General features: G+C 43.4%; 1 protein-coding gene across 1 annotated transcript in view; it reads right to left on the bottom strand.

Moving 5' to 3' along the window:
* Positions 1-23,305, bottom strand: part of Ryr3 (ryanodine receptor 3) — a 526,065-nt gene that overhangs the window by 27,333 nt on the left and 475,427 nt on the right. Inside the window, exons 71-86 of the mRNA XM_057780394.1 lie at positions 22,631-22,801; positions 22,278-22,337; positions 19,461-19,592; positions 18,907-19,019; positions 15,374-15,470; positions 13,556-13,662; positions 13,166-13,217; positions 12,256-12,312; positions 10,964-11,063; positions 10,732-10,811; positions 8,811-8,887; positions 6,485-6,558; positions 6,219-6,236; positions 5,717-5,797; positions 4,902-4,990; positions 3,681-3,809 (exon numbers count right to left, since the gene is read on the bottom strand). Of these exons, the coding sequence (XP_057636377.1) occupies positions 3,681-3,809; positions 4,902-4,990; positions 5,717-5,797; positions 6,219-6,236; positions 6,485-6,558; positions 8,811-8,887; positions 10,732-10,811; positions 10,964-11,063; positions 12,256-12,312; positions 13,166-13,217; positions 13,556-13,662; positions 15,374-15,470; positions 18,907-19,019; positions 19,461-19,592; positions 22,278-22,337; positions 22,631-22,801 (1,437 nt within the window). The remainder of the gene's footprint in view (positions 1-3,680; positions 3,810-4,901; positions 4,991-5,716; positions 5,798-6,218; positions 6,237-6,484; positions 6,559-8,810; positions 8,888-10,731; positions 10,812-10,963; positions 11,064-12,255; positions 12,313-13,165; positions 13,218-13,555; positions 13,663-15,373; positions 15,471-18,906; positions 19,020-19,460; positions 19,593-22,277; positions 22,338-22,630; positions 22,802-23,305) is intronic.

Here is a 23,305-nt window from a genome sequence, read left to right as displayed (position 1 = left end):
ACTCCAGGGGAATACGGTAACTTTTTCCTTTCTCCATTTACCCCTGAATGGGATACTATTGCCCTCTCCTTAATGAAGCCCTTCTTTTTCTTTTTTTTTTTTTTTTGAGTTTTTATACAGTTTACCTTTACTACATTAAAAAAAAACTCATTTCCCAGGAAGTACACTAAGTTTTGTATTTATTTTTATGAGAAAATAAAATCTGAGTAAGCTAGTTGCCCTGTGATATGAACATTGGATGAAAATCTAATTGCTGCCTTTTCCCTTCCTTCCTTTCTTTCTCTCTCTCTCTCTCCCTCTCTTTCCCCTCCCTCCCTCCCTCCCTCCCTCCCTCCCTCCCTCCCTCCCTCCCTCCCTTTTTCCACCATTGGGGATCGAACCTGGGGCCTCGCACATACAAGGCAGTCACTCTATTGATCTATAGCCTCAACCTTTTTTAAATTATCTAAAATTTGAAACAGGATCTCCTTAACCTAGCTGACTTTTAATTCACTCTCTACCCTAGGCAGGTCCTGAACTTGTGATCATCCTATCTCATGCTCCAGATAATGTTTTTCATTGAACAAATTTCAACTCCATGATATATAAAAGAGCCACACTGAGATTTACTCTTGACTTACAGAATGGGGAAAGAAGGAAATGATGGTACACAAGGAAGGGGATGGGACATTCCTCATGCCTTTCCTTGTTTCTTCTTCAGTTACTGACATTATTCTTCATAAATCACTCACAATCATCCATGACTTCTCCAAAAGACCAGTGAGCATCCTTCTTTATGCACAGCCTGTGTGTCTCTGTGATAACACTAAGCTTTCTCTTTCACTAAACTCCTCATGTGTGGTTTGTTTGCTTTATTTCTTTGTTGTCTGACTCTGAGTTTCAGAATGCTGTTGAGGCTATCATCAAGTCCACTTCTGCATGTTTGGGGCATAATAGATACGATTAGAGGCATAATACATATGATCACTTTAAATCATGTGTGATCATCTCATAGCAAATATTTTTCATTATGCATATGCATTTTAAACTACATTATCAACAGTTTCATAGTAGAGACAATATATTATATTCTCCCCAGGACCCAAGATGAGAACACAAGCTAAATGGTTTTTTTTTTTTTTTTTTTTTTGATTTTCAAGACAGGGTTTCTCCATAGCTTTTTGGTTCCTGTTCTGGAACTAGCTCTTGTAGACCAGGCTGGCCTCGAACTCACAGAGATCCGGCTGTTTTGTTCAACTAATAAAGGAGCAAATATTTTATTCGTGAGTTTTGTGGTTATGATTACATAAAAATGAAGTATTAATTATCCTTCAAAAATCTTGTGTTACATAAGACTGTTATGGCTACTGATTATATAGACAGGTTTCCTATATACATCATTCACCTCTCTTCACGGCAGGTAGACTGTTGTAGGAGATGCACAGCATCTACACAGAGAATTCTCAACAGAAGACTCTCAAATGGCTCAAAGACACTTAAAATGTTCAGCCATTCCCTGATGGCTATTAGAGAACTGCAAATCAAAATGACTCTGAGATGACATCTTATACCAGTCAGAATGACTAAGATCAAAACCACCAATGACAGCTTGGATCAAAACCACCAACGACAGAGAGGATGTGGAGTAAGGGGAACACTCCTCATTGCTGGTGGGAATGCAAACTTGCATAACCACTCTGGAAATCAGTATAGCGGTTTCTCAGAAAATTGGGAATCAAACTACCTCAGGACCCAGAAATACCACTCTTGTGCATATACCCAAAAGATGTTCAATCATACCACAAGGACATTTGTTAAACTATGTTCATAGCAGCATTATTTGTAATAGCCAGAACCTGGAAACAACCTAGATGCCCCTCAACTGAAGAATGGATAAAAAAAAATGTGGTACCTTTACACAATGGAGTACTACTCAGCAGAAAAAACAATGACATCTTGAAATTTGAATGTAAATGAATGGAACCAGAAAAAACATCCTGAGTGAGTTAACCAGACCCAGAAAGATGAACATGGTATGTACTCACTCACTCTTAAGTGGATATAGATGTAAAGCAAAGGATAACAAGCCTATAGTCCATGACCCCAGAGAAGCTAAGTAATAAGGAGAACCTAAAGATAAACATATATAGATTCCCCTGGGAGGGGGAAATAGATAATATCTCCTTAAAAAATTGGGAGCATGGGTGGGAGGAGAAAAGAGGGTGGGAGGGGAGGAGGAAAGAAGAAGGAGAGGAAGGAACTTGAGGGAACAGAATAGTCAAGACGAGGGGAAGGACAGAGATGGAAAGCAAGGAAAGAGATATCTTGATTGAGGGAGCCATTATGGGACTAGCAAGAAACCTGGCCCTATAGAAATTCCTAGGAATCGACAAGGATGGTCCCAGCTAAAACCCTAAGAAATAGTGCAAAGGGTGCCCGAACTGGCCTTACCCTGTAATCAGATTGATGACTATCTTAAATGTCACCAATAGAACCTTCATTAAGTAGCTCATGGAAGCAGAGGCAGAGAGCCACAGTGGAGCACTGGGCTGAGCTCTCAAAGTCCAGTCGAAGAGTGGAAGGAGTGAGAATATAAGCAAAGAGGTCAAGACCATGATGGGGACACCCACTGAAACAGCTTCCCTGAGCTAATGGGAGGTTACCAACCCTGACTCAACAGGGAAGGAACCAGCATAGGATCAAACTAGTCCCTCTGAATGTGGTTGACAGTTGTATGGCTGGGGCAGACTGCAGGGCACTGGCAGTGAGACCAGGATATGTCCCCGCTGCTTGTACTGACTTTTTGGAACCCATTCTCTTTGGAGGGATACGTTGCTCAGCCTAAATATAGTAGGGAGGGCCTTGATTCTTCTTCAAAGCAATGTGCCATCTACCCTGAGGAGTAGATGGGAGGTGGGGTGGAGGGGAAAGTGGAGGGAACAGGAGGAGGGGAGGGAGTGGAAATTGAGATTGGTATGTAAAATGAAAAAAGATAGCTCTTTTTGTTTTGTTTTTTAAATAAAAGAAGAAAAGGAAGAGAAAGAATACTAGAACATCAAGATATTCACTCTGAAATCCACTTGACATTACTTCTTCCATGGTAAGAGCTCAAAGATTCAATTTTTATTGCTATTTATTTCATTTTGTGACAGAGTTTCACTATGTCACCCAGACTAGCTCAAAATCCAAGATCCTCCTGCCTGTGCCTCCCAAGCCCTGAGACCGTAGGCATGTGCCACCGTAGGTAGGTTGGATTCTGTTCATTTTTTAAAACCCCTACTAAGATATTGCTTATACCATTGTTCTGTAATTCTGTAAACAGTTTCTCTGCTTCACTCTCTGTGCTTACTGAACATCAGATATTGATACATCATCAGATATTCTAGACTGAAGAATTTTAAGGTGAATATATTTTTCATTCATATAAAGTAGTCAGTCTAGAAAAGGAAGCAAAATGTAATGAGGTAAATGAAAATAAACTGTGACAACACCATGAACAGGTCCCAACAGGGGACCACAGACTATAGGTTCTCATAGACCACGGGTACCATTGGTTCCTTTTTCTAGATATGAAATTATGCCACTGTTGGGGCTGAGTACAACGGATGCACTGTGTGCATCCAAATACTCTAGAGAATATAGAAAATGAGCATGTTAAAAATATTCCATCTGCTGTCAACTCTGCACTCATCAGCACCTACCTGGATGTACTCTGTGAGAGAATTAAAGATCTGCTTGGTGACTGCCAGAGCTTTAGAGAAATTGTGCTGTCCAGATTCATCAATGATGGCCTTTCCTGAGTAGTACCAATAGAAATCGCTGATTGATTCCTAAAAGCAAACAGTAGAGTTTGACATTTCTCGGTCTGAATTTAAGGAAGATAAACTTGATGAATAAGAAGAATTTGGAGGGATCCTATCATATCTCTACGCCTCTGCTATGACAGGAGCCGGGAGCCAATGAAGATGCACAGAGATAGCTGGCCTCTAGCACCTTCCAAACTCACGTAGTTCTACACAGGGAAGAACGTTTAAGGAAGATACGTAGCCTTTTTAGCACCTGGGAGACTATGATATACGACATTCAAAGTGAGCTATGCCCACTGAAGATAATAGTGATTATTATTTTTTTATATTTATTATTATGTATGCAATATTCTGTCTGTGTCTATGCCTGCAGGCCAGAAGAGGGCACCAGTTCCCATTACAGATGGTTGTGAGCCACCATGTGGTTGCTGGGAATTGAACTCAGGACCTTTGGTAGAGCAGGCAATGCTCTTAACCTCTGAGCCATCTCTCCAGCCCCAATAGTGATTATTCATAGGTAATTTGACCATTCTTTCTTGGCCACTGTAGCCGGGTCTTTACTGACAACACTAACCTATGCCCAGGATTTTGTAATAGACACTCTCATGATTAAGGGTCCTTCCGCCTTGTCTTTGAACACATGCTTTAGGAATTAAAACTTCCCTAAGTGTGAGGGCATAGATTACAACTCCTTCTTTGAGGGTTAGACTACATAGACATTCTCTGAGTGATGTGGGTCTAAGGCCTAAGTTTTCAACTTAACCATGGTGTGAAAGTGCTATCGATTCAGTTGAAATTGTACTTGTAATTCCGAATGTGTCCCCCCACCCCCGCTACCTATTTATGATGTGACGTTCTCTGATAATGCTAGTCAGGAGCCCAGGGTCGGCCACACAAACTTAAGAGTAAACCACCAAAATACTACAGTGTCTCATCTCACGAAACTATGATGTGCAATAATTAGGCATAGGAAATGCATCTCCAGCTTATGGTTGGCTTATCAGGATATAGTTCCACGGAGGAACATCTCTATCTGGGCCTCCCTGTTTCTGCGTGGCTGTTGCTAGCTCGTGTAACTGTAGATGAAATGCACCATTGCCCATGGTTCCGACTCACCTGCAGACGCAGAAGGTAGTCCACGGTGCTGATTATGATGTTCACAGTGGTGGTGTTGCCCATCTGAGTCCTCAGAAAGTTCTGAAAGTCTGAGAACACCAGTTTTGGGTCAGAACCTAGGCCCATTAGACCAAAGGAAGCCAGGCATACCCTATTAACTGAGCTTAGACATGGCATACTATGTGGCAAGTCTCACACAGAGAATATATTTGGAGCCTCACAAATCCTGCTCTACTCTGACCTCTGATAACCTGTGACACCTAAAACAAGATCCAGGAGGTGATATGAAAGGGATGGTGATTCTGGGAGTGGCTTAGCCTTGGTGACACTAAACAGCAGCAGTCATAAGCCTAAGGTCATTCTGTACAGCTTTCGTATTAAGGACTAGATGAACTTGGATAGCCTGGTGGTTTGAATGAGAATGACCCCCATTGGCTCATATGTTAGAATGCTTGGTGACCAGTTAGTAGAACTGTTTGGGAAGGATTAGGAGAAGTGGCTTTGTTGGAGGGGGCGTGTCTCTGGCTTTGAAGTTTAAAAGCGCCATGCCAGGCCCAGTCTCACTCTTCTTGCCTGCTGCCTGTGGATAAGCATGTCAAGTTCTCAGCTCCAGCACCAGCACCATGCCTGTCTCTGTCTCACCATGAAGATCACAGACCAACCCTCTAAGCAAGCTCCAAACTAAGAATTGCCTCGGTCATGATGTCTCTTCACAGCCACAGAACAGTAACTCTTTGAATCAAGCGGGCACCACTGAATGAGAATCCCGCACACAGATGCTGCTTTCCCTTGACAAGTCGACAGTCCCCACTCACCGCTGTTGTGTCCTTCACAAAGCAGCTGGAGGAACCGAAAGAGATCTTGTGTGAACTCATCGTTCTGGAGCACCTTTTCACCTTGAAAACATAATAGACACGTCAGCATGTACATGGCCTCTCAACAAGGAACACCTGCTAAGGCACATGACTCCAAAATGGCAAACGGTTTTGGAAATGAACCTTTGGACCGATGTTGAGAAACCCAACTAATTGACAGCCAAGGCTGCGGAGTATACAGTGCAAATAGTAAACTGTGTAGTCTGAAGACACATGATGTGATGAGAATAACTAGGCTAACAGCAGTCAGTGGCTCACAGCCCATCAAAACCCATGCTTCACAGATAGATAGAAGGCACTTCTTTAATTAAGCATCAAGCTGCTGAGTTAGACTTGGCATGCAACCACCAAACCCAAGATGTGTCTGTACCAAAGCAATTAAATCCAATCCCTTAGGATTAGCACACCATGGTAGGAACTCTGACTAGAGAGTCACACTTACCACGTTCACGAACAATGACTGGCGATGAGAGGAAAAAGAGAAAATACAAAGTAAGAAACCCATAAATACTGCAACAAACTTCAATTATAGCTAGCTCTATGAACACATCCAGCCTGGATGCTGGCTTTAGCAACATCAGAGAGAAATGTTTTGCTCAAATGGAGCAAGTCTCTGTAGACAAAGAAATTGCATGCAAAGGCTGTGATCAGAAAGAGCTGAGATTTCAACCAGGAAGGGGATGACCTTGGCATTCATCGGCTACTTACGCGTTCCTTCTTCTGTAACCATTCCCAGGCCTTCAGCTTTATTCTGCCTCTCAAATGCATTCAAATCAAGGACACTTTTAATTGACAAAAGAAAACAAGGTTCAGGGCTAACCACACTGGGAAAATAGATTTCCAATGCCAAGTATTTACGAATAATATTTTGACTCTTATTATCATAAATAGACTAACACGTAACAGTATGTCCAAAAAAGCCTGGAGCCCCTTGGGTTGGTGCCAAGCACTGTGGTTTAAGAATGTGACAGCTCACACACCTTGTCATATGTACAGAAAGGTGATGATCATTGTTTAGTTTGAATCTTTTCTTTTGGGTGAAGGTTTAGAAAGCCCTCCCAAGTCAGGAAGGGATGATTTGTTTCTGAGATTCCTAAACTACTCCCAATGCTCACCTCCTACCTCTAGCTGCTTTCTCTAAAGATCACAGGGAATTGTGGTCCCTAGTGTCTAGGATGAGGATTGGAGGAAAAAGCTAGATACTCTGATGAATTCATAGGCCTCACCCTTTTATGGTTCCTGTTTTGTTCAAAAGCCAGTAGCAGCTAAGATTAGGCCTTCTGTGAAATGGTGTCCCTTGGTATCCATAAATTTGTGAAAAGTTGATGTATGTTTATGTTCCCATATCCCCTACCTTCCTGGCTACAGTCAAGTTTTTCTCATACCCAGGCTGGGAATGAGAACACCTTGGGAACAAATCACTTCCAAGCTAAGTATTCTTATGTTTTCCCAACAGTTTAATTCCTTAACTGATCTGAAAAGTATCCTAGAGCAAAAAGTTTATAAAGGTATCACTCTTAGGGGCATGCACGGCTGAGCCCGTGAAGACTAGCACTAGCTTTACTTCTGTTGGGGCTCAGAGGACATAGTTGTAGACTAGAGAGATATTAGCACTCTTTTTTTCCTTTCTGGGGATTCATGGTGAAATTTCTATTGCTACCTTTGTTGTTTTTCTTTTTAAATTAAAACACATTATTTTTGTGTATGAGTATTTTGTCTGCATGTACCATGTATATGCCTGGTGCCCAGGGAAGTCAGGAAAGGTTGTGGGATCCCCTGGATCTGAAGTTTATGGATAGCTGTGAGCCACCATGTGGATGCTGGGAACTGAACCCGGGTCCTCTGCAAAAGCTACAAGGACTTGGTCTCCTCTGACATCTCTCCAGGTGCTAGATGTGTTGTTTTCGCCATCCCAACCTGTGCAATTAAAAAGCGGCTGCTTTAAAAACCCAAATTATCCTGCTGTTTTGCTACTTGGATTTTGCTGTGTTGGGTTGGGGATTGGGGCAAGCGGCAAGATAAACACAGGAAATGACGTTTGGACCTTGTTGCTTTGGAGCTTTGCTTTGGAATTGGTGCTATGCATTTCTCGGTTTCACTTTAATCCCTAAACACCCATGTTGAATGTTTTAATTTTCTTACTGCTTAAGTATTTTACAGATATGTATTATCTGCATAATAATCAAACCCATTAAAGTGTCTTAAAACTTCTGTGAGAAATCATCTGGCAATTAAGTGAATGTCATTTGTCCCTCTGTGCTATCATTATAAATGAATTATAAACAAATTTATCAGTATCAAGTACTGTAGCATACTGAGAGACTTCTTAGAGACCTAATGGAAATGTCATGAGCAATGTAGAACTCGGTTGCCTTGATTTTGCCATCCACAGGTACTATTTTATCCTCAATGAGTCAGACCTGGCAATATTACATTTTCTTTTCCTGAGAGAGACAATAAACTAATAGACTGTTAGTGCCAAGAGGGAGGGAGGGAGGGAAGGAGGGAGAGGGAGAGGGAGAGGGGAAGGGAGGGAGGGAGAGGGAGGGGAGGGAGAGGGAGGGAGAGGGAGGGAGAGGGAGAGAGAGAGAGAGAGAGAGAGAGAGAGAGAGAGAGAGAGAGAGAGAGAGAGAACAAGAGATTATACTGTAGCTCATACAGTCTCCTTGTGGCCTCAAGGTATAATCAAGTAGGGTTGGCAAGGATTATGAAGTCTACTAAAAGGATGTTCATCCCCCAAATGTTCAAATGGAAGACATCATAGTCTATCTTAACTCTTGATACTTAGAGGCAAATGGTTAAGTAATTGTAACTTTGGTTTCTGGCAGGAAATCATGTTTGTGACTGATGGGGATTATTTCTTCTCATAATGTAGTTTGAATGTAATCCTGAAGGCTAGGGAACATTAGCCACTCTCTGGGATTTTAAGGTAGTGAATGCTGAATCTTCTCAACAATTGCATGGTAAGGTAGATGATTTTGTGTAACCCCTTATCTTTGTTTTTAAGAATGCTGAGTGTTTTCCCCAGACTTACCTGCAAGACTGCATAAGACCAGAAAGGCTTTGAAAGAACCCGGCATCTTTTTTCTCTTTTAAGTAATCTAGCATTTTCTGCAAAGAAACACAGTTTAGAGAGAATCAATGAAAACTATGTTGCAGCTCATGATCTTCCCAATTCTGATGGAGAAATGGCAAATCCTCTGCCATAAAAGCACATCAAAGCAGACTCGGGGCTTCAGATAAGACTTGCTGGTATAGTTAAGAAAATATAACCTCTACACCAAGGCTCAGGGACCCTCTTGGAAGAGGCCAAAAACTGTAAGAGCAAGGGGACCAGGACGTCAGCTGAGAGGCCGTCTTCTCTACGGTACCAGGGAGCTTCACCCACAACATCTCAACACGAGGTTGCCTAAGTAAGGTGTGAACAATATCACCACCAGATGACATGCCAATCTGTTTGGGAGAAATCTCAGAAGGTCCTATCCCTAGATGAAGAGCTACAGACAATCAATGACTACAGGTAATTAATAAGAGAGAATCAATCTTCCCCAAGGATGAGTCACTTGATAGGTGATCCAAAACCAAGTGGTCAACCCTAAAGGCATGCATTTGGGCAGCACTAAGTGGACACAGAAGGTTGTATTTATATGCTTAAATGAATGCATGCATGTAACAATAATAAAGAAAACTGTGCATGAGTCAAAACATCTACCCAGGGCGTCAGATTCTATTGTATAAAGGCTTATTATTTTCGCTACTTCATCACAGTGTAGTAGACCTTTGCATTTGTGGATTTATTGTTTAAGGTCTTTACTATTTTGGATGAGTGATGTTAGGATGGTGATGTCATAATGTTATTGTTGCTGGGGTATACTCTCAGTCGCTCTTTCTATAAGTATTGTTTATAGGAACAAGAGTTCAGAGAGCAATGGGCCTGGTTGAGAGCACAGACATTTTTATTTTCTCTGGTTTCTGATTTTAGAAAGGAGGAATTTTGTATGACATAAAATTTTTGTATATTAAAAAAAGACCTTGCTGAAAGTTAGTTAGCCGGTATGTTGTAGTGGAAAAAATAAGCCAGCAAGACAGAAAAAAAATAACAATTCTTCACAAGAAATTAGCTTGGGAAGATTTAAAGACCAAGAAAACATTATGTCTAAGATAGTTATGAATTCAGAGACCTGCAAAGGCTCTGAGATATACTTTTATGAATATTAAAGTTCTGTCTGAACTCACTTTCTTGTGCACAGGGCTGTTCTAGGTCACAGTGGCTTTCAACTTTCTTAACACTGCAACCTTTTAATATAGTTCCTCATGTTGTGGTGACATCAACCATAAAATTACTTCATTGCTACTTTATAGCTATAATTTTGTTACTGTTATGAATCATAGTGTAAATGTTTTTGGAGAAAGAGGTTTGCCAAAAGGATTGTGACCCACAGGTTGAGAACCACTGCTTCAGGAGATACTCATAAATGCCTACCTTTCTCAACCAGTTCAATTCAGACACCAAATGACTAGCGGCTAGCTGAATACTGACTTCTCATTTTATGCCCACTAGAACATAATCAGCGAGATAGCATGTTTTGCTATTTTATTTTGCGGTCTGAGAAATTGAACACAGGGCCTCGTTCATGTTAAGCAAGTGCTTTGTCACTGAGCTATAGCTCTGACCCCTGGGTTTATGAGACAGAGAGAGTCCCACTCACTTTGTAGCCCGAGGTGGCCATGAACTCAAAATCCTCCAGTCTGAGCTTCTCGATTGAGGACTTCATTTGTACCACTCACTAGAATAACTTCAGCCTTTACAGCAGAACCAGGCATTGTTAGTAATCGGTAAATAAGTGTTTAACGAAGAGGGGACAAGTGAGTGAATAGCAGGAAGGTGAACTATTCATGTGGTTTCTCATGGAAGTACCCCAGGAACTCTGCACCATCCCCCGATGTCATCTTACCTGTTGTACACCAGCATTGCCTCCATTGAGAATGGCAATTCCCAGCTTCAGCGTCTCAACCACCATGGGACTCATCTCACCTGCCAGGGTGAAGATTTGATTGAATCACCAAGGAAAGAGGTGGTAAATTATACCTGCTGGGCTTTCTCCAGGCTTGTTAATGTGACTTTAGGCCATTGAGCGTTATCTCTGTGCCAGTCACCGAGGGTCTACCTAGAAACAGGGACATCACCTTTGCTGGCACTTATCATCTGAAGGACCATCTCTGCGGCACCACGTTCATGCAAGCGCGCTTGCTGATACAGTGTTTTCTGCTTCTCCATCTCCTTCTCCTGGAAGAAGTCATATAGAAAGATCAGCCCCTCCAAGGGCTCCCATTCCTTCCTTCTGCCCATGTTCCCCTTGAGTAAATGCAACGTGGCAAGATATGCTGAGAGTGAATCTTTCATAGCTTATGAAAAGCAATGCATATAACTGTGGATAAAGCACACCACTAAATTTTATTTCCAGACATGACCTGGCTTCCCCAAAGAATCTACCCATAATTTACTCACTTTTTAATGTTGAGGTTTCTACTCTTTATGTTGCTAGGTAACAGTGTTTTCAGCTTTGCTATTATAAAGCAAATTATTATTTAAATAGTGAAGAGCAGAGAGAGAAGATTGACTCAATGTGGTCACTTTGGGAAGAGGAGCAGAAAGATTCAGCCAAAGCTCTCAGTCTTAGCCTTCAGGGCCCTAGCATGAGGGTAGGACACACACTAACTAAGCAGTGCAGGTTAAGGTATGAACCTGTCCATCACCCCAGCCCCAACTCCAGTCCAGGCAAAGCCACAAGCTGTAAGTCTTTCTCCTGGAGACAAGTTCCTCCTTGGCTGCCTCCAGGGCTCTAGCTTTTCCATCTTCCAGCATGCAATTTCTAGCAAGTCAAGATTTAAATGTGCTTGTCTTCAATGTTCTGTTATACAGGAAACATGCTTGAGGGGCCACCTGACTATATCTGTCTGATGTAAGAAATGTCCCTGTATTTACACTGCAGGCATGTTCTACCAGAACTGGTTACCAGAACTGTAATTATCTACGTCCACTTTTATTATATTTTTGGGTGCTTTGCCTATCAAAGAGCACAGGCACCTAAAATTGCGCAGTTTTAGGAGTGCCGGGCTTCTGCACTGCCTTTAAATAAAACTGCCATCAACTGGTATTTCTAGAGTAGTAGTGACCATCCCAATGCCCTTGATTTTTTTCATTTTTGGTTGTTTAAATTTGCCCCTTTTCAGTCTGTTTCTATACGATAAGTACAACAGTTCCCATCAGAACCAGCATAGTTAGAAGTGGGCACTGCTGATGAGCAGGATGCCTGCTGCTTGCCAATCACAGAGGCAGATGGCAGAGCCATGGCTGGACTTGCTGAGTCAGACACAGCAGTACAGTGAGTCCCATAAGTGAACAGCAGTCACCATTCTGAAGCCCCATTCTATTGGCCTGTAAGGGCCTAGGTTCTAATGTCTTTACGGAAACTTACTTCAAATGTTTTTTCCCTCTCTTCATCTTCGTCTTCATCCTCAGCACTCTGGCAACTCTGGGTTCCATGGAGCAGGGAAAGGAGGACACAGTCAACCAACTTGTAGGGAATCAAATGAGCACACTCTTCTTTTTTTGTTATTTCTTACTGTATTTTATAAAACAGTCTTTTTTAATTTTACATGTCAATCCCAGTTCCCTCTCCCTCCCAAGCATAGCTCTTCTATGACATTTCGTAGGCACAAGAGACAGGTTATCATTCATAGACTCCTAGGGACCTCAGCACCTTGTAAAACTAGGAACATTCTGATCATTGCAGGGCTACATTCTACTTTAAATGCCATTTTTGTAGTTACCAAGGGGTTAAGGAACAAGAAAGAATAACACGGAGTTCACATATCCAACTGGGACCTGTTTTAAGCACAGATATGAATTCCCTTCCCTAAAACGTTTTGATGCAAATGAGGACAAAGGAATACAAGGATTTGTCCCTGTTTAGACAGATGCCAGGGCTGTGACAGTAAGTTTCCTTATGTACATTCAGTATGCCAGAGTTTGTCAAACTTCTGGTGGCATTCCTCTAGTCACTGTGACTCCTCTGGAACACTGGAACCTTTTTCTAGTGTCTGGCCTGTGTCCTTCATCTGCACACAGAATGAACTACCTGGCCTCTCCCAGTCACTGACTGAAGGTGGAAGACAGTCTTTGTACTTAGGTCATATTCAGTCAGCTTTAGAACTGGACTATGAATCCAGTTGCCGCTATTTCCACAAAGTCTCAAGGTGTCACACTAACGGTGCGAGCACTGTGTGATGCCCAGAACCTGTGTCATGACCAAGCCCTCGTCTTCATGCTCATACAACTTAATATGATAGGCAGATTGTGACAAAGTGGTAAGAACCCAGGAGTACCTTGGCCATCATACTGGAGTAGGAGGTGTACAAAGGGTCATCTTCCAATTTGCTGGAAGAGAATATCAGAGAAAATATTTAGCAGGCTATGTTCTGGAGTCAACAAAAAAATTACTAAAAACCATATAAATTCCAAGTTAAATATACTAGTGAGCTAATTAGATACTCTGACTCTGAAAAGCTGATCCAGCATTGCCTCAACATGGAATTTAGGATTAAAGTCATGATTTTAGGCCATATGATGAGAAGCCTGTCCTCTGGGCGTGTCCTGGTGACCATGAACAGAGCCTCTCAGTTCTGAAATCCCTTCTACCTGCTGCTGCCACAGAGGGGCAGCTATGAGCGAGCCCTATCCCAGGCCCGTGGGAAGAACACCATGGGGATGCTCACCTCCTCTCTGTGAGCGCATTGCGGCTAAAATACAGGATGATTTGGTGAAGCGGGTCAGGCTGCTTTTCTGTCTCTTCCTCTTCCTCTTCTTCAACCCTGGGAGATTTCTACACAGAGCAACACAGGCAGATTTGAGGCACAGATCCCCGTATGCACCGTACAACTGCATGCGAGTAATGAGAAGGTGAAGCGCAAGGCACAGAGGGCGCCGGACTGAAAGCGTCATCTACCAGCTGCTTATTCCAGGGCAGGAGTCCTGAGGATGCAGGGTTGCTGTAGACAGACACATTTCCCCAGCCAATCAAAGGCACGTTCCATTTTAAATTAAATGAAATCAAAGAAAGCAAATGGCTGACCACAGGGAAAGAGCTACGTATTCCAATCAATACTCATGCAAGCTGTGAGCACCCCAGTTCAGGAGGGAAACCCTGCTGTCACTTAAGAAACTGAGTCCCTCTAGACGATACATGGGAATTTCTTCTGGAAAGCAGGCTTGAGATAGAGGTGAGACCAAAGTCATAAATCTTGGGTTATTCAGGGTCCAGTTGTATTATTTTAGTTTTTTTTCCCAAGTATTGCAATGTTTATTGATAGGCAACAAGTATATAAAATCAGGGCATGAACATGACTTAATAAATTTAGCAGACTTAATTTCAATACTATAATAAGAGGAACTAATTCAAAAATCTTACAGTAGTATAGTCTAGATTTAACCTAACAAAAGATGTGTCTCTTTGTTTCAGCTTCACACTCTATCCTAAAATTTACATTGTCTTGCAAAGCTGCCATGTAGGAGCCACAAGACTGGCCCTCCTCTCACCAAACCACTTCTCTGTGTTTATAAAAAGGGAAGCAGCAGCTGGTGTTAGTGGCAAGAGTGAAATTTTCTGGCAGAGGTCAAGTCAGCAGGTGGATGTACTTGGTGAATTGGTGAGAACTACCCAGGTGGTGCAAATGGTTCCACAGCAGAGGGCTAAAATGCCACTTCCTGCCAGCTTCACAGCAATCAGGAACGTGGGAAAGCAAAGGCAGCACCTTTGTCATCAATAGGAGTGTGTGGGGAAAGCAAGGGACCTTAGAACAAAGGGAAGGAAAATGAGAGATTTAAAAGAAAAAAAGGGAAGGAGGGGGTAAAGACACAGAATGAAAGTTCTTCAAGGAGAAGAAAAGACAGGAAAGAATGAACGAGAAACAATACAAGGTTAGTGCTGAGAGCAAATGAGAAACTGAGAGGTAAAGAGAACAGAGAACACTATGGTTGAGAAAAGAGAAGAGGAGGGAGGGCTTATTTTCCGGTGACACAGGATGAGGCTGCTCCTTCGTGATTCCCGTGGAGCTGTCTCAGAGTATGAAGTCTACTAGAGAGTGCATGCCAGCTTTCTCAAAGGCCAACACAGAAAAGAGATGCAGGAAAGATTATTTAGATGCGCCTTCCCCAAAGCAGAGCTATTGTTTTGGATTTGGGGTTTTAGCAGGGGGGTGGTGGTAAGCAGGACAGGGGTCTCCTGCAACCAACGGTGCTCAAAACTTAACTTGGCACAGACTCCCCATGCCACAGCTGTGCACTTTAAGAAACATTAGTTGTTAATGGTGATGGAGACAGGGGTGAGGATGTTATTAGCACCTCTAATTGAAATTCCATCCTCTGGCTCGTAGGCCCATGGGCAGCATCACCCTGAGAATTTAGTTAGCTCTTTTCAGGTTGACACAGCACACACATTCTCTGTGAATGCCTGACTTCCGCAACAAACACAAACACGGATAGAAAAATCAAACCCATTCATGCCCGTGTCCACTCCCAGTTTGTTCAGTACTTACAGCCAAATCCTGTACTAGTTTCTCTTCAAAGGAATACGCCTCTGTTTCTATCCAAAATCTCTGATAGCCATGGAGGAAGAGGTTAATAGAGCGGTGCCTGAGTGGGAGGGTGAGAAGGGGGTCAGGACAGTCACTGGGTTCGTTAGTTTAGTTTGGGTGGTTAGTGGTTAGTAAGCCGGGACAGACTTTTTGTACAATTCTCATCTTCTGATTGGTCAGGACAGCCAGTAGCTCACATTGTTTCCTTCAACTAGGTAACTCATAAATACTGGAGTTCTTCTGAGCGCCATAACCAGAGCAAGACACAACATCCCCATTTAGCTTTACTGGGTTTTTACCAACACTGCCATTCTAGTGAGAAATAGCAGATTAGATCAAGTCTGAAAATGTTCGCTTCAGGCGACAGTTTAGTCATTTCTTCAGATTAGCCCACTGTCCAGGTAATACAATTGAAATCGGGTTGTAGTTTAGTGCCAGACAAACTGAAAACCCTCAACTTCTGCTTCCGCACCTTCCCCTAGCCAAGGAATACCTCAACAGGGCACTCCAGTGGTCACTTAGGAAGGCAAGATCTAGGCGTGCTATGCTGTGGGCATGCCTGCTGTGCGCCTCTGAGAGCCCGGCTGTGCTCTTGTGTCGAGTTTATACCCCTTCCTGGAAAGTTGGCCACAGAAGCACAGCTAAGAGGGACCGTAGTAGCAAGCGAGGATGGGAATGCAGAAAAGGACAAGAGCGGTCGTTAAGTCCTGGTTCGTATTTTGGTAGAACCAAAATCTGGCTGTCTCCCATTAAAATCTGACCAATCAGAATTTTACTTTCTAAAAAAATTGTACAAACACGTATTCTTATGGGAACATTAAATCATGGCCAGGAACGGAGGCATGTGCAGAGGACGAGCTGGTGTCTTTCAGTTACATTACCATTAAAATGGGTATTAGTCTGTCATACTGAGTTTTTTCATTAACCTTTTCCAGCCAAACACGTTGAAAGGTGATCAGGAAGAAATTGTTAATTTTGTGTCTGGAGAGAAGCATACAGGGTTTTCTTTTAAACACCGGCACTAGATGAACAGCGTCTCTATAATCAGATAAATCCCTCCAGGCATTTAGTCTGGAAGATTCCCTGACACTTAGATCATCACAAAGTAGGGAAGAGGAGCGGCTTCCTCCGTTGCCTCCTCAGTGAGTTGGTTGTTATGAAATTGACTCAGAATCCTTCATACTAGAGAGAAAACGCAGGCAGCTGTTCTAGAGCAACTGTCTCAAGGACGCCATGCCTCATGATAGGGATTCCATGAACTTATCCTGACATATGTAGGTGTAGGAATGCTGAAGGAATACCCGGATAGGAAGGGATGGTATCAACATCATTACAAAAACAAAAAGCTTGATTTTGAGAGAGAGGGATGACTTCTGCCTGGCTGGCCTGGCCCTGGACAAGTGTTTGTAGACCTGAGTTCCTCATGCTACACTCTCAGGCAGGAGTTCTAGCCAAGAGAGGATGGTGAACGTCTCCTAGTGATTTCGTACACACATCTACAATTTTAAATGGACATCAGCTTCACCTTTCTGAGAGGGATTTACCATCCCCTGTACTTAGGGCTGACTTCCATTTTCATCTTTTTATTCATGAATTTATTTATTCTGCTTGATTTACTGTCACTTCGTTCCCCTCCAAGTAAAGCAAATCTAGTTCCCTGGGAGAGGCCCTGTGGAGCAGGTGCACATCTCAGAAGCCGTGATTCTCCCACCATCTTCAAAGACTCTAAAAGGGAAAACTTGCCTGGTTCAAGGCAAGGTACAGGATATTCTGGAGAAATAATGGTCAAGATTCTCCCAATGGACAAAAGCAAAGACCAAGCATTGAATGGCTCCTGGTCTCATATTCTAAAGAAACACACTGATGTATAGGATTCAGAATGCTTTTGTCCAAGTCAGTTGGTTTTCTACGACCAGGTGAGGCTGTTCCCAGGGATGGGGACGTTGATAAATCAAAGGTTGTTTTTCAGTCACCAGCTCTGCAGACTGATTACAGACCTGCTCTCATGTACTCTCCAGTCTGTCATGGAAGGATGAAGTTGTCCTATCATTGGACACGCAGAGACAGTCCTAGCAGTCAGTACAGGCCCTAGCTCTTACTGATATCACTATGGTGTAGCTCTTCAATGCCTCCACAGGTCATGCATGGAAGGACTGGTCATCAGTCTCTGGCATAACTGGGAGGTGGTTGACCCTTTAGATGGTTAGGTCTGGTAGTAGGAGTATGGCCACTGGGACACACTCTTGAAGGGAACTTAGGGCCTTGATCTTTCCCACTTTCTGCCTCCTTACCCGTGTGGTAGGAAGGTTTGCTCCATTGCATATTTACTCCAATGATGTTCTCCCTCACCAGAGACTGAAAATGGTGGCGCCAAGTGACCGTGAACTAAAGCCTCTGAAACCATGAACTGAAATAAACCTTTCTTTTAAGTCAGTTTGCCTCAGGTATTTTGTGGTAATGGAAACAGAACTAACAGAGATTCCCTTCCTTATGTTGGCAGAAGATATGCTACATGGTAATTTTTACTTCAAAGTACCAAAAACCAAGATAAGTACATTGTGCTTCTGTCTAGCCTCTTTGGGTATTTCTAGTCTTTCTTCCTCTTTTTTTTTTTTTTTGAGACAGGGTTTCTCTGTAGCTTTGGTGCCCGTCCCGGAACTAGCTCTTGTAGACCAGGCTGGCCTCGAACTCCCAGAGATCCGCCTGCCTCTACCTCCCGAGTGCTGGGATTAAAGGCGTGCGCCACCACCGCCTGGCAATCTCTCTCTCTTTTTTTAATTTTAAAGCAAGGACTTGCTGTGTAGCTGAGGCTAAATTCACATGCACGACTTGAGAGCTGGTATTACAGGCATGTGCCACCACAACTAGCTCCCCCTTCCCTCATCTTGGTGGTAAATCACTGATGAAGGATTCTGAGGCTACATTTTGCTCTGCTGAATAGTAAGTTTTGTTATATCACCTAGTGTCTGAGCAGGGAAATGATGGAATTTGGACTAAGGTACTTTAGAAACAGTTCCCTTTTCCCAGAAGCCTTTACACTCTCACAAAGACTCCTCTGTCAGCCAAAGCAGAGAGCCTCATATGTGCTGAGAGGCTGTGAAGGCCCAGGACGAGGCACTCTTACTTGCTTCCACACTTACCTTGATGGCTTAGTAGATCATTATATCATGCAGTCTGCAAGGTGCCACGAGCCAAGGACCCCAACTTTTTTTTTTTTTTTTTTTTTGTTTTTTGAGACAGGGTTTCTCTGTGGTTTTGGAGCCTGTCCTGGAACTAGCTCTTGTAGACCAGGCTGGTCTCGAACTCACAGAGATCCGCCTGTCTCTGCCTCCCGAGTGCTGGGATTAAAGGCGTGCGCCACCACCCCCGGCCCAAGGACCCCAACTTTTATAGTTAGGATCAAGATTAAGGGCCATAGAGAGCTCAGCTATGGGAGAAACAGCTTAATTCCTATCACTGGCTCACCTGGCAGAGAACAATGATGAAGTACCCACCTGGGCAAATTGTAGAGAGGAGCCATCCTGAAGCAGGCCACCACTGCCCGTTTCCGTTGCTTTGACAATAATTTGTGCCACACAGCCTTTTTTGACCTCAAAGGCTGTTCCACCTAAGAAGGAATCACATAAGTAGCTAGACAGTAGGCCTATCTGAATGAGACTGAGTAGCTCAGTCAAACTCTAGGATAATTTTGGTTTCACAACTGAAGTTAGCAAAAATGTTCTCAGCAGTAAGCCATTCTTGTGTGAAGGTCTTATAATTTTTTTTTTTAATTTTATTTCCCCAATGCCACTAGACATTTATTGCTGTTTTACCAATGGCAAAGGACTGGAAAAAATATTTTGAATTCATAGCAAGAACTTGAACAGTTCAGGGGAAACTGAGGGACTACGGCTTTGAGGTGCCAGGCAACACTTGGGGGTGATGTGGGATAAAATTTGGTGGTTGCCTTTTGCCTCAAGAGGTCTCCTGTAATTGAGAGCCGAGCGCAGGGAAGAAATTTCTATCCTCCGGGGTAGTCTTGCTCACTCCTCAGAGCGAACCTCCCTACCTGCTCCAGGTGGAAGAGAGCGGCTGAGATCCTCTGCACTCGCTCCACCGTCTTTTCCGGATTAGAAGGTTCGTCGTTCCTCAGAACATCTTTGTAGAGGTTCAGTTGCCATTTCACAGCCGGGTCATCTGACTGAAAGTTGAAGCACAGCTGTGAGAAAAACAATGTCTGTGTCTCTAGTGCTAAGGAATACTCTCAGTCCTACCAGGGTTCCATATGATGAGGCTTGGTTGATCAAACTTCCTTTACCGCCTTGGCTAATCCCTCCGATCTAGACTAAGACCACTATCACAGTTGAAAGCCAAAACTGAAGCAAGTGTTAACGAATCCTGGCCAGGTGGATGGGCTCTAGGCAGGTCCATAACTAGGTTCCTGGGAAATGGCCCCGAACCACAGTTTGCAGCGGCTTAAGAAGGAAAGCCCATAAGTCATCGCGTTTCTCATCAGGTCCAATCAGGGGCAAGTATGCGTCCTGATGAACTCCAGCCCGTGAACCTCCCGCCCACCTGTGATCAAGCACGTCAGTGCAGCTGGGTCAACCTTGTTTAGGGAAAAGAAAACCATGTGACTGGTTATCTGCAATTAACAATGGCCTTCAGCATTTCAGGAACTGTGTTTGAGCAAGGGCTTGCAGATCAGAGGCATTTTTGTTTCATGGATCTCTTGGGAATAGTAATTAAAACTTAACTTAAAATGTAACTTTGGCTCTCACACCTTCCTCCCCATTCCCTTTCTTCCAGCCCTCTTATATTAAAAGAATGTTACGTTTTTATTTATGTGTGTATAACTCTGTGAGTATATGACACGTGTGTCTGGGTGTTTGTGGATGCCTGGAGAACATGCTGGATTCCCAGGAGCTGGAGTTATAAGTACATGTGAGCTGACTGATGTGGGTGCTGGAAACCAAATTTGAGTCCTCAGGAAGAGCAGCAGGTGCTCTTAACTGCTGAACCATTTTTTTTTCCAGCCTCCACTCCTCCTTATATCCTACAACAGATAGATGCTATTATGAACTTCATATCCCCATCCCTTTATCTCTTTGTGCTACATTGTGAATGATTTCCAAAAAGCAATCTTCCAATTTATCAATTCTATTCGGCTACGGAACTTAGATTAAGGTTTAAATTTCAAGACTATTTATCTGTATAATCCTTATGCTTTTTTTTTGGTCAAACCCATTTCCCTCCTTTTAAATAACATTCTGATTTTTTTTCCAGATTCTATTGCTTCCTTTGTTTGCCTAAATGTTTTTTTACTGTATTTGTCTCTAAGCTCCTTTCTGTTAGTTCATTGCTTGAGTTACCCAGTTGGAGCATTTCCTTACATGTTTTGAATCTTTTGAGCCCATTTCCAGGGATGGTTTTGTTTACTTGCTTTCCACCCACGTGTTAGTAAGTAGAGACCCTCCAAGTGGTTTCTTGGTTGATTGTCTCTGAAGGAGATAGATGAGTTTCTCTGTCTCAAAGCTAATTTGGTTCAAGTCTCATACCCTGCATTTATGATGGGATAGGCAATCAGCCCTCTATTTCCCTTCTTCTAAAGTTCCTACAACTCCAGCCCTAAGGCATGCATCTGACTGGAGCACCTGAGTTCTCTCCAGGAGGCTGGCTTCCCTTGTGAGGGCAAGATAGTGCAGAGGTTCCTCCATCTTGTATTCAATCAGGTTTAACTAGAATCTGATCTCCTTGATGAAGAATTCCACGGAAAACTACTCAGTCTATTCTAGGAATCCAAGGTCAGCATGTCCTCATTAACTTCTCTTAGTGTCTGGGAACTGCCTGTTTGCACAGGAACCCCCCTCCAGCTAACTGCTTATCTTAGCTTCTGTTAATACCGTTTGCTACAAACTGCTTGCGTTTACAAAGTTTCCTGGAGCTTCAGAGCGAGGTGCCAGGATGTGGTTTCTGCCTTTGAAAACCTCTGTTCTGGGCACATTTGGCTGTGGCCCTAGCTGCCTGGATTGAAGACTCTGAATTGGCTATGCACTGTATCTGAACGGTCATCTCTGCTGGGCTCCGCATAGCAACTCTACTGCTAAGAGCTAGAGCATCTTAGTTTTTGGCAGTTAGTATTTTTTTTGTTGTTGTTTTGTTTTGTTTTGTTATTTGCTTTCCCCGCCCCCTCAAGTATTTTATCTGCCACTACTACACATTTGGGGGGAATGAATCAGTGGTTTTGCTTTCTTCATTCTCATGTTAGGGCATAATATACCTTGAAAACAGAGAATTAAAGAGTAGAGAAATTTCAAGTTGCTTTTAAATTCTAGCTCTCATTTTCTTACTCTTTTTTCCCCCCATGACACAGACTTATTTTGTTTCAAAAAATCCCCAGAGTGGCAGGTGTTAAAAGGTCCTCCCAAGTGCCTCTTTTCCTGCTCAACAAATCTAGTAGTCAGTACATTTCGAGACACCTGCGATGGCTTGATATTCATTTAGTAGAAAGTTTGACACCCATTTATCAGAGGCCTCTTCATGATAGCGCTTAGCCTCCCCCTCCCCTCACAGAGCTTTCTGTAGCCCAGGCTGTGCTCAAATTTGCTATCATAACCAACACTGGCCTTGAACTCCTGATCCCTATGCCGTTGCCTCCCATTTGTGGCAATTAAACAGTTCTTAGAACTTATCTTAAAACATGAACAAGGTGTGGGGTAGTAAGTAATACATTAGAATCTTAGGACTTGGGAGGCTGAGGCAGGAAGGTCTCAGCTGTGAGGCTAGCCTGGGCTGCATAGCGAGGATCTCTAGCTTAACAGTCAGAGAGACAGACACAGGTCCTGCAGGCAGCGGTCATGGGGCAGCCTGTGAGAGGAAGCATCACCTTTTCCTGCAGGTGCAGGTTATTCCACAGATGTTCCTTGACCTCTTCATCAGTGTCCCTCTGTGGAAAGACGCGACATTTTATTCCTAAGGATCACGGTGGAAAAGCCAAACAGGATGCAGGAAGTTTGGAGAGTTAGTGCACAATTTAACTGGGATCTTTCTTAGGAGAACGAAAGGAGAGAGGTGAAGGAGACTTACCCCAAGCTACTGACTTCCAGACAGCTTTACAAAGCGCAGACCTCTCCCTCAGCCCCCACCCTCCCCTCGCAGGAGCGCCACTTTAGAGGCTGAGTACCGTCCACTCCCTACAGCCCATCCTCTGTGCTCAGCCTGACCACACAGGCAGCTTACACAGCTGTAGCGTGATTTTGCCAGCGAGATGAGCTCCTGGTCGCCTGGAGTACACATGTTCAGACCAATGGGCAGCATTTTCTTGAGAGCAGCCACGATGAGGGAGGTCTGGATGGAATACAAGTCTCCTCGCCTCTTTGTCTTCTTCCGCTCCTGGTCCTGTCCTCCAGACTAGGAGATGATGTTGAGATAAAGAGAAGGGCTCAGTGACTCTCTGAAAGGAACTGCCTCAGCTCAGGGGTAGCTTGCTTCCTTGAGGCCCTGTCCGTACAGGCTGGGCCTTACTACATTTCAAAGAACAGTAAAAAAACAAAAACAAAAAAAAGTGTTAAGCAAAAACAAACCAGATGGTCATTAAAGACCAGCCCAAACCCGAGCCTTCGCTTCTGGACATGCACACAAACCACAGTAGCTAGACACACAGCACAGACACCCATAGTCCTTGCTTCCTCCCTTCTGCGCCAAATGGACAAGAGTCACAACGAAAAGAAAGATATTTACAACAGGGAAAATAACTCCAACAAAGAACAGCTCCCTACCACTGGGCATGGGTACGGGAACTGGATACTGGGCACTGGGTACATGGAAGAGCGTCCTCCACAGCACCAGTGGCCTGTTTCCAGGGCCGAAGCTGGTGTTTTACAGTGTGGGCCTTCCATATAGCCTCTCTATCGT

This window comes from Chionomys nivalis, chromosome 9, assembly GCF_950005125.1.
Source record: "Chionomys nivalis chromosome 9, mChiNiv1.1, whole genome shotgun sequence".
NCBI lineage: Eukaryota > Metazoa > Chordata > Mammalia > Rodentia > Cricetidae > Chionomys > Chionomys nivalis.
This window is presented reverse-complemented; position numbering and strand designations above follow the sequence as displayed.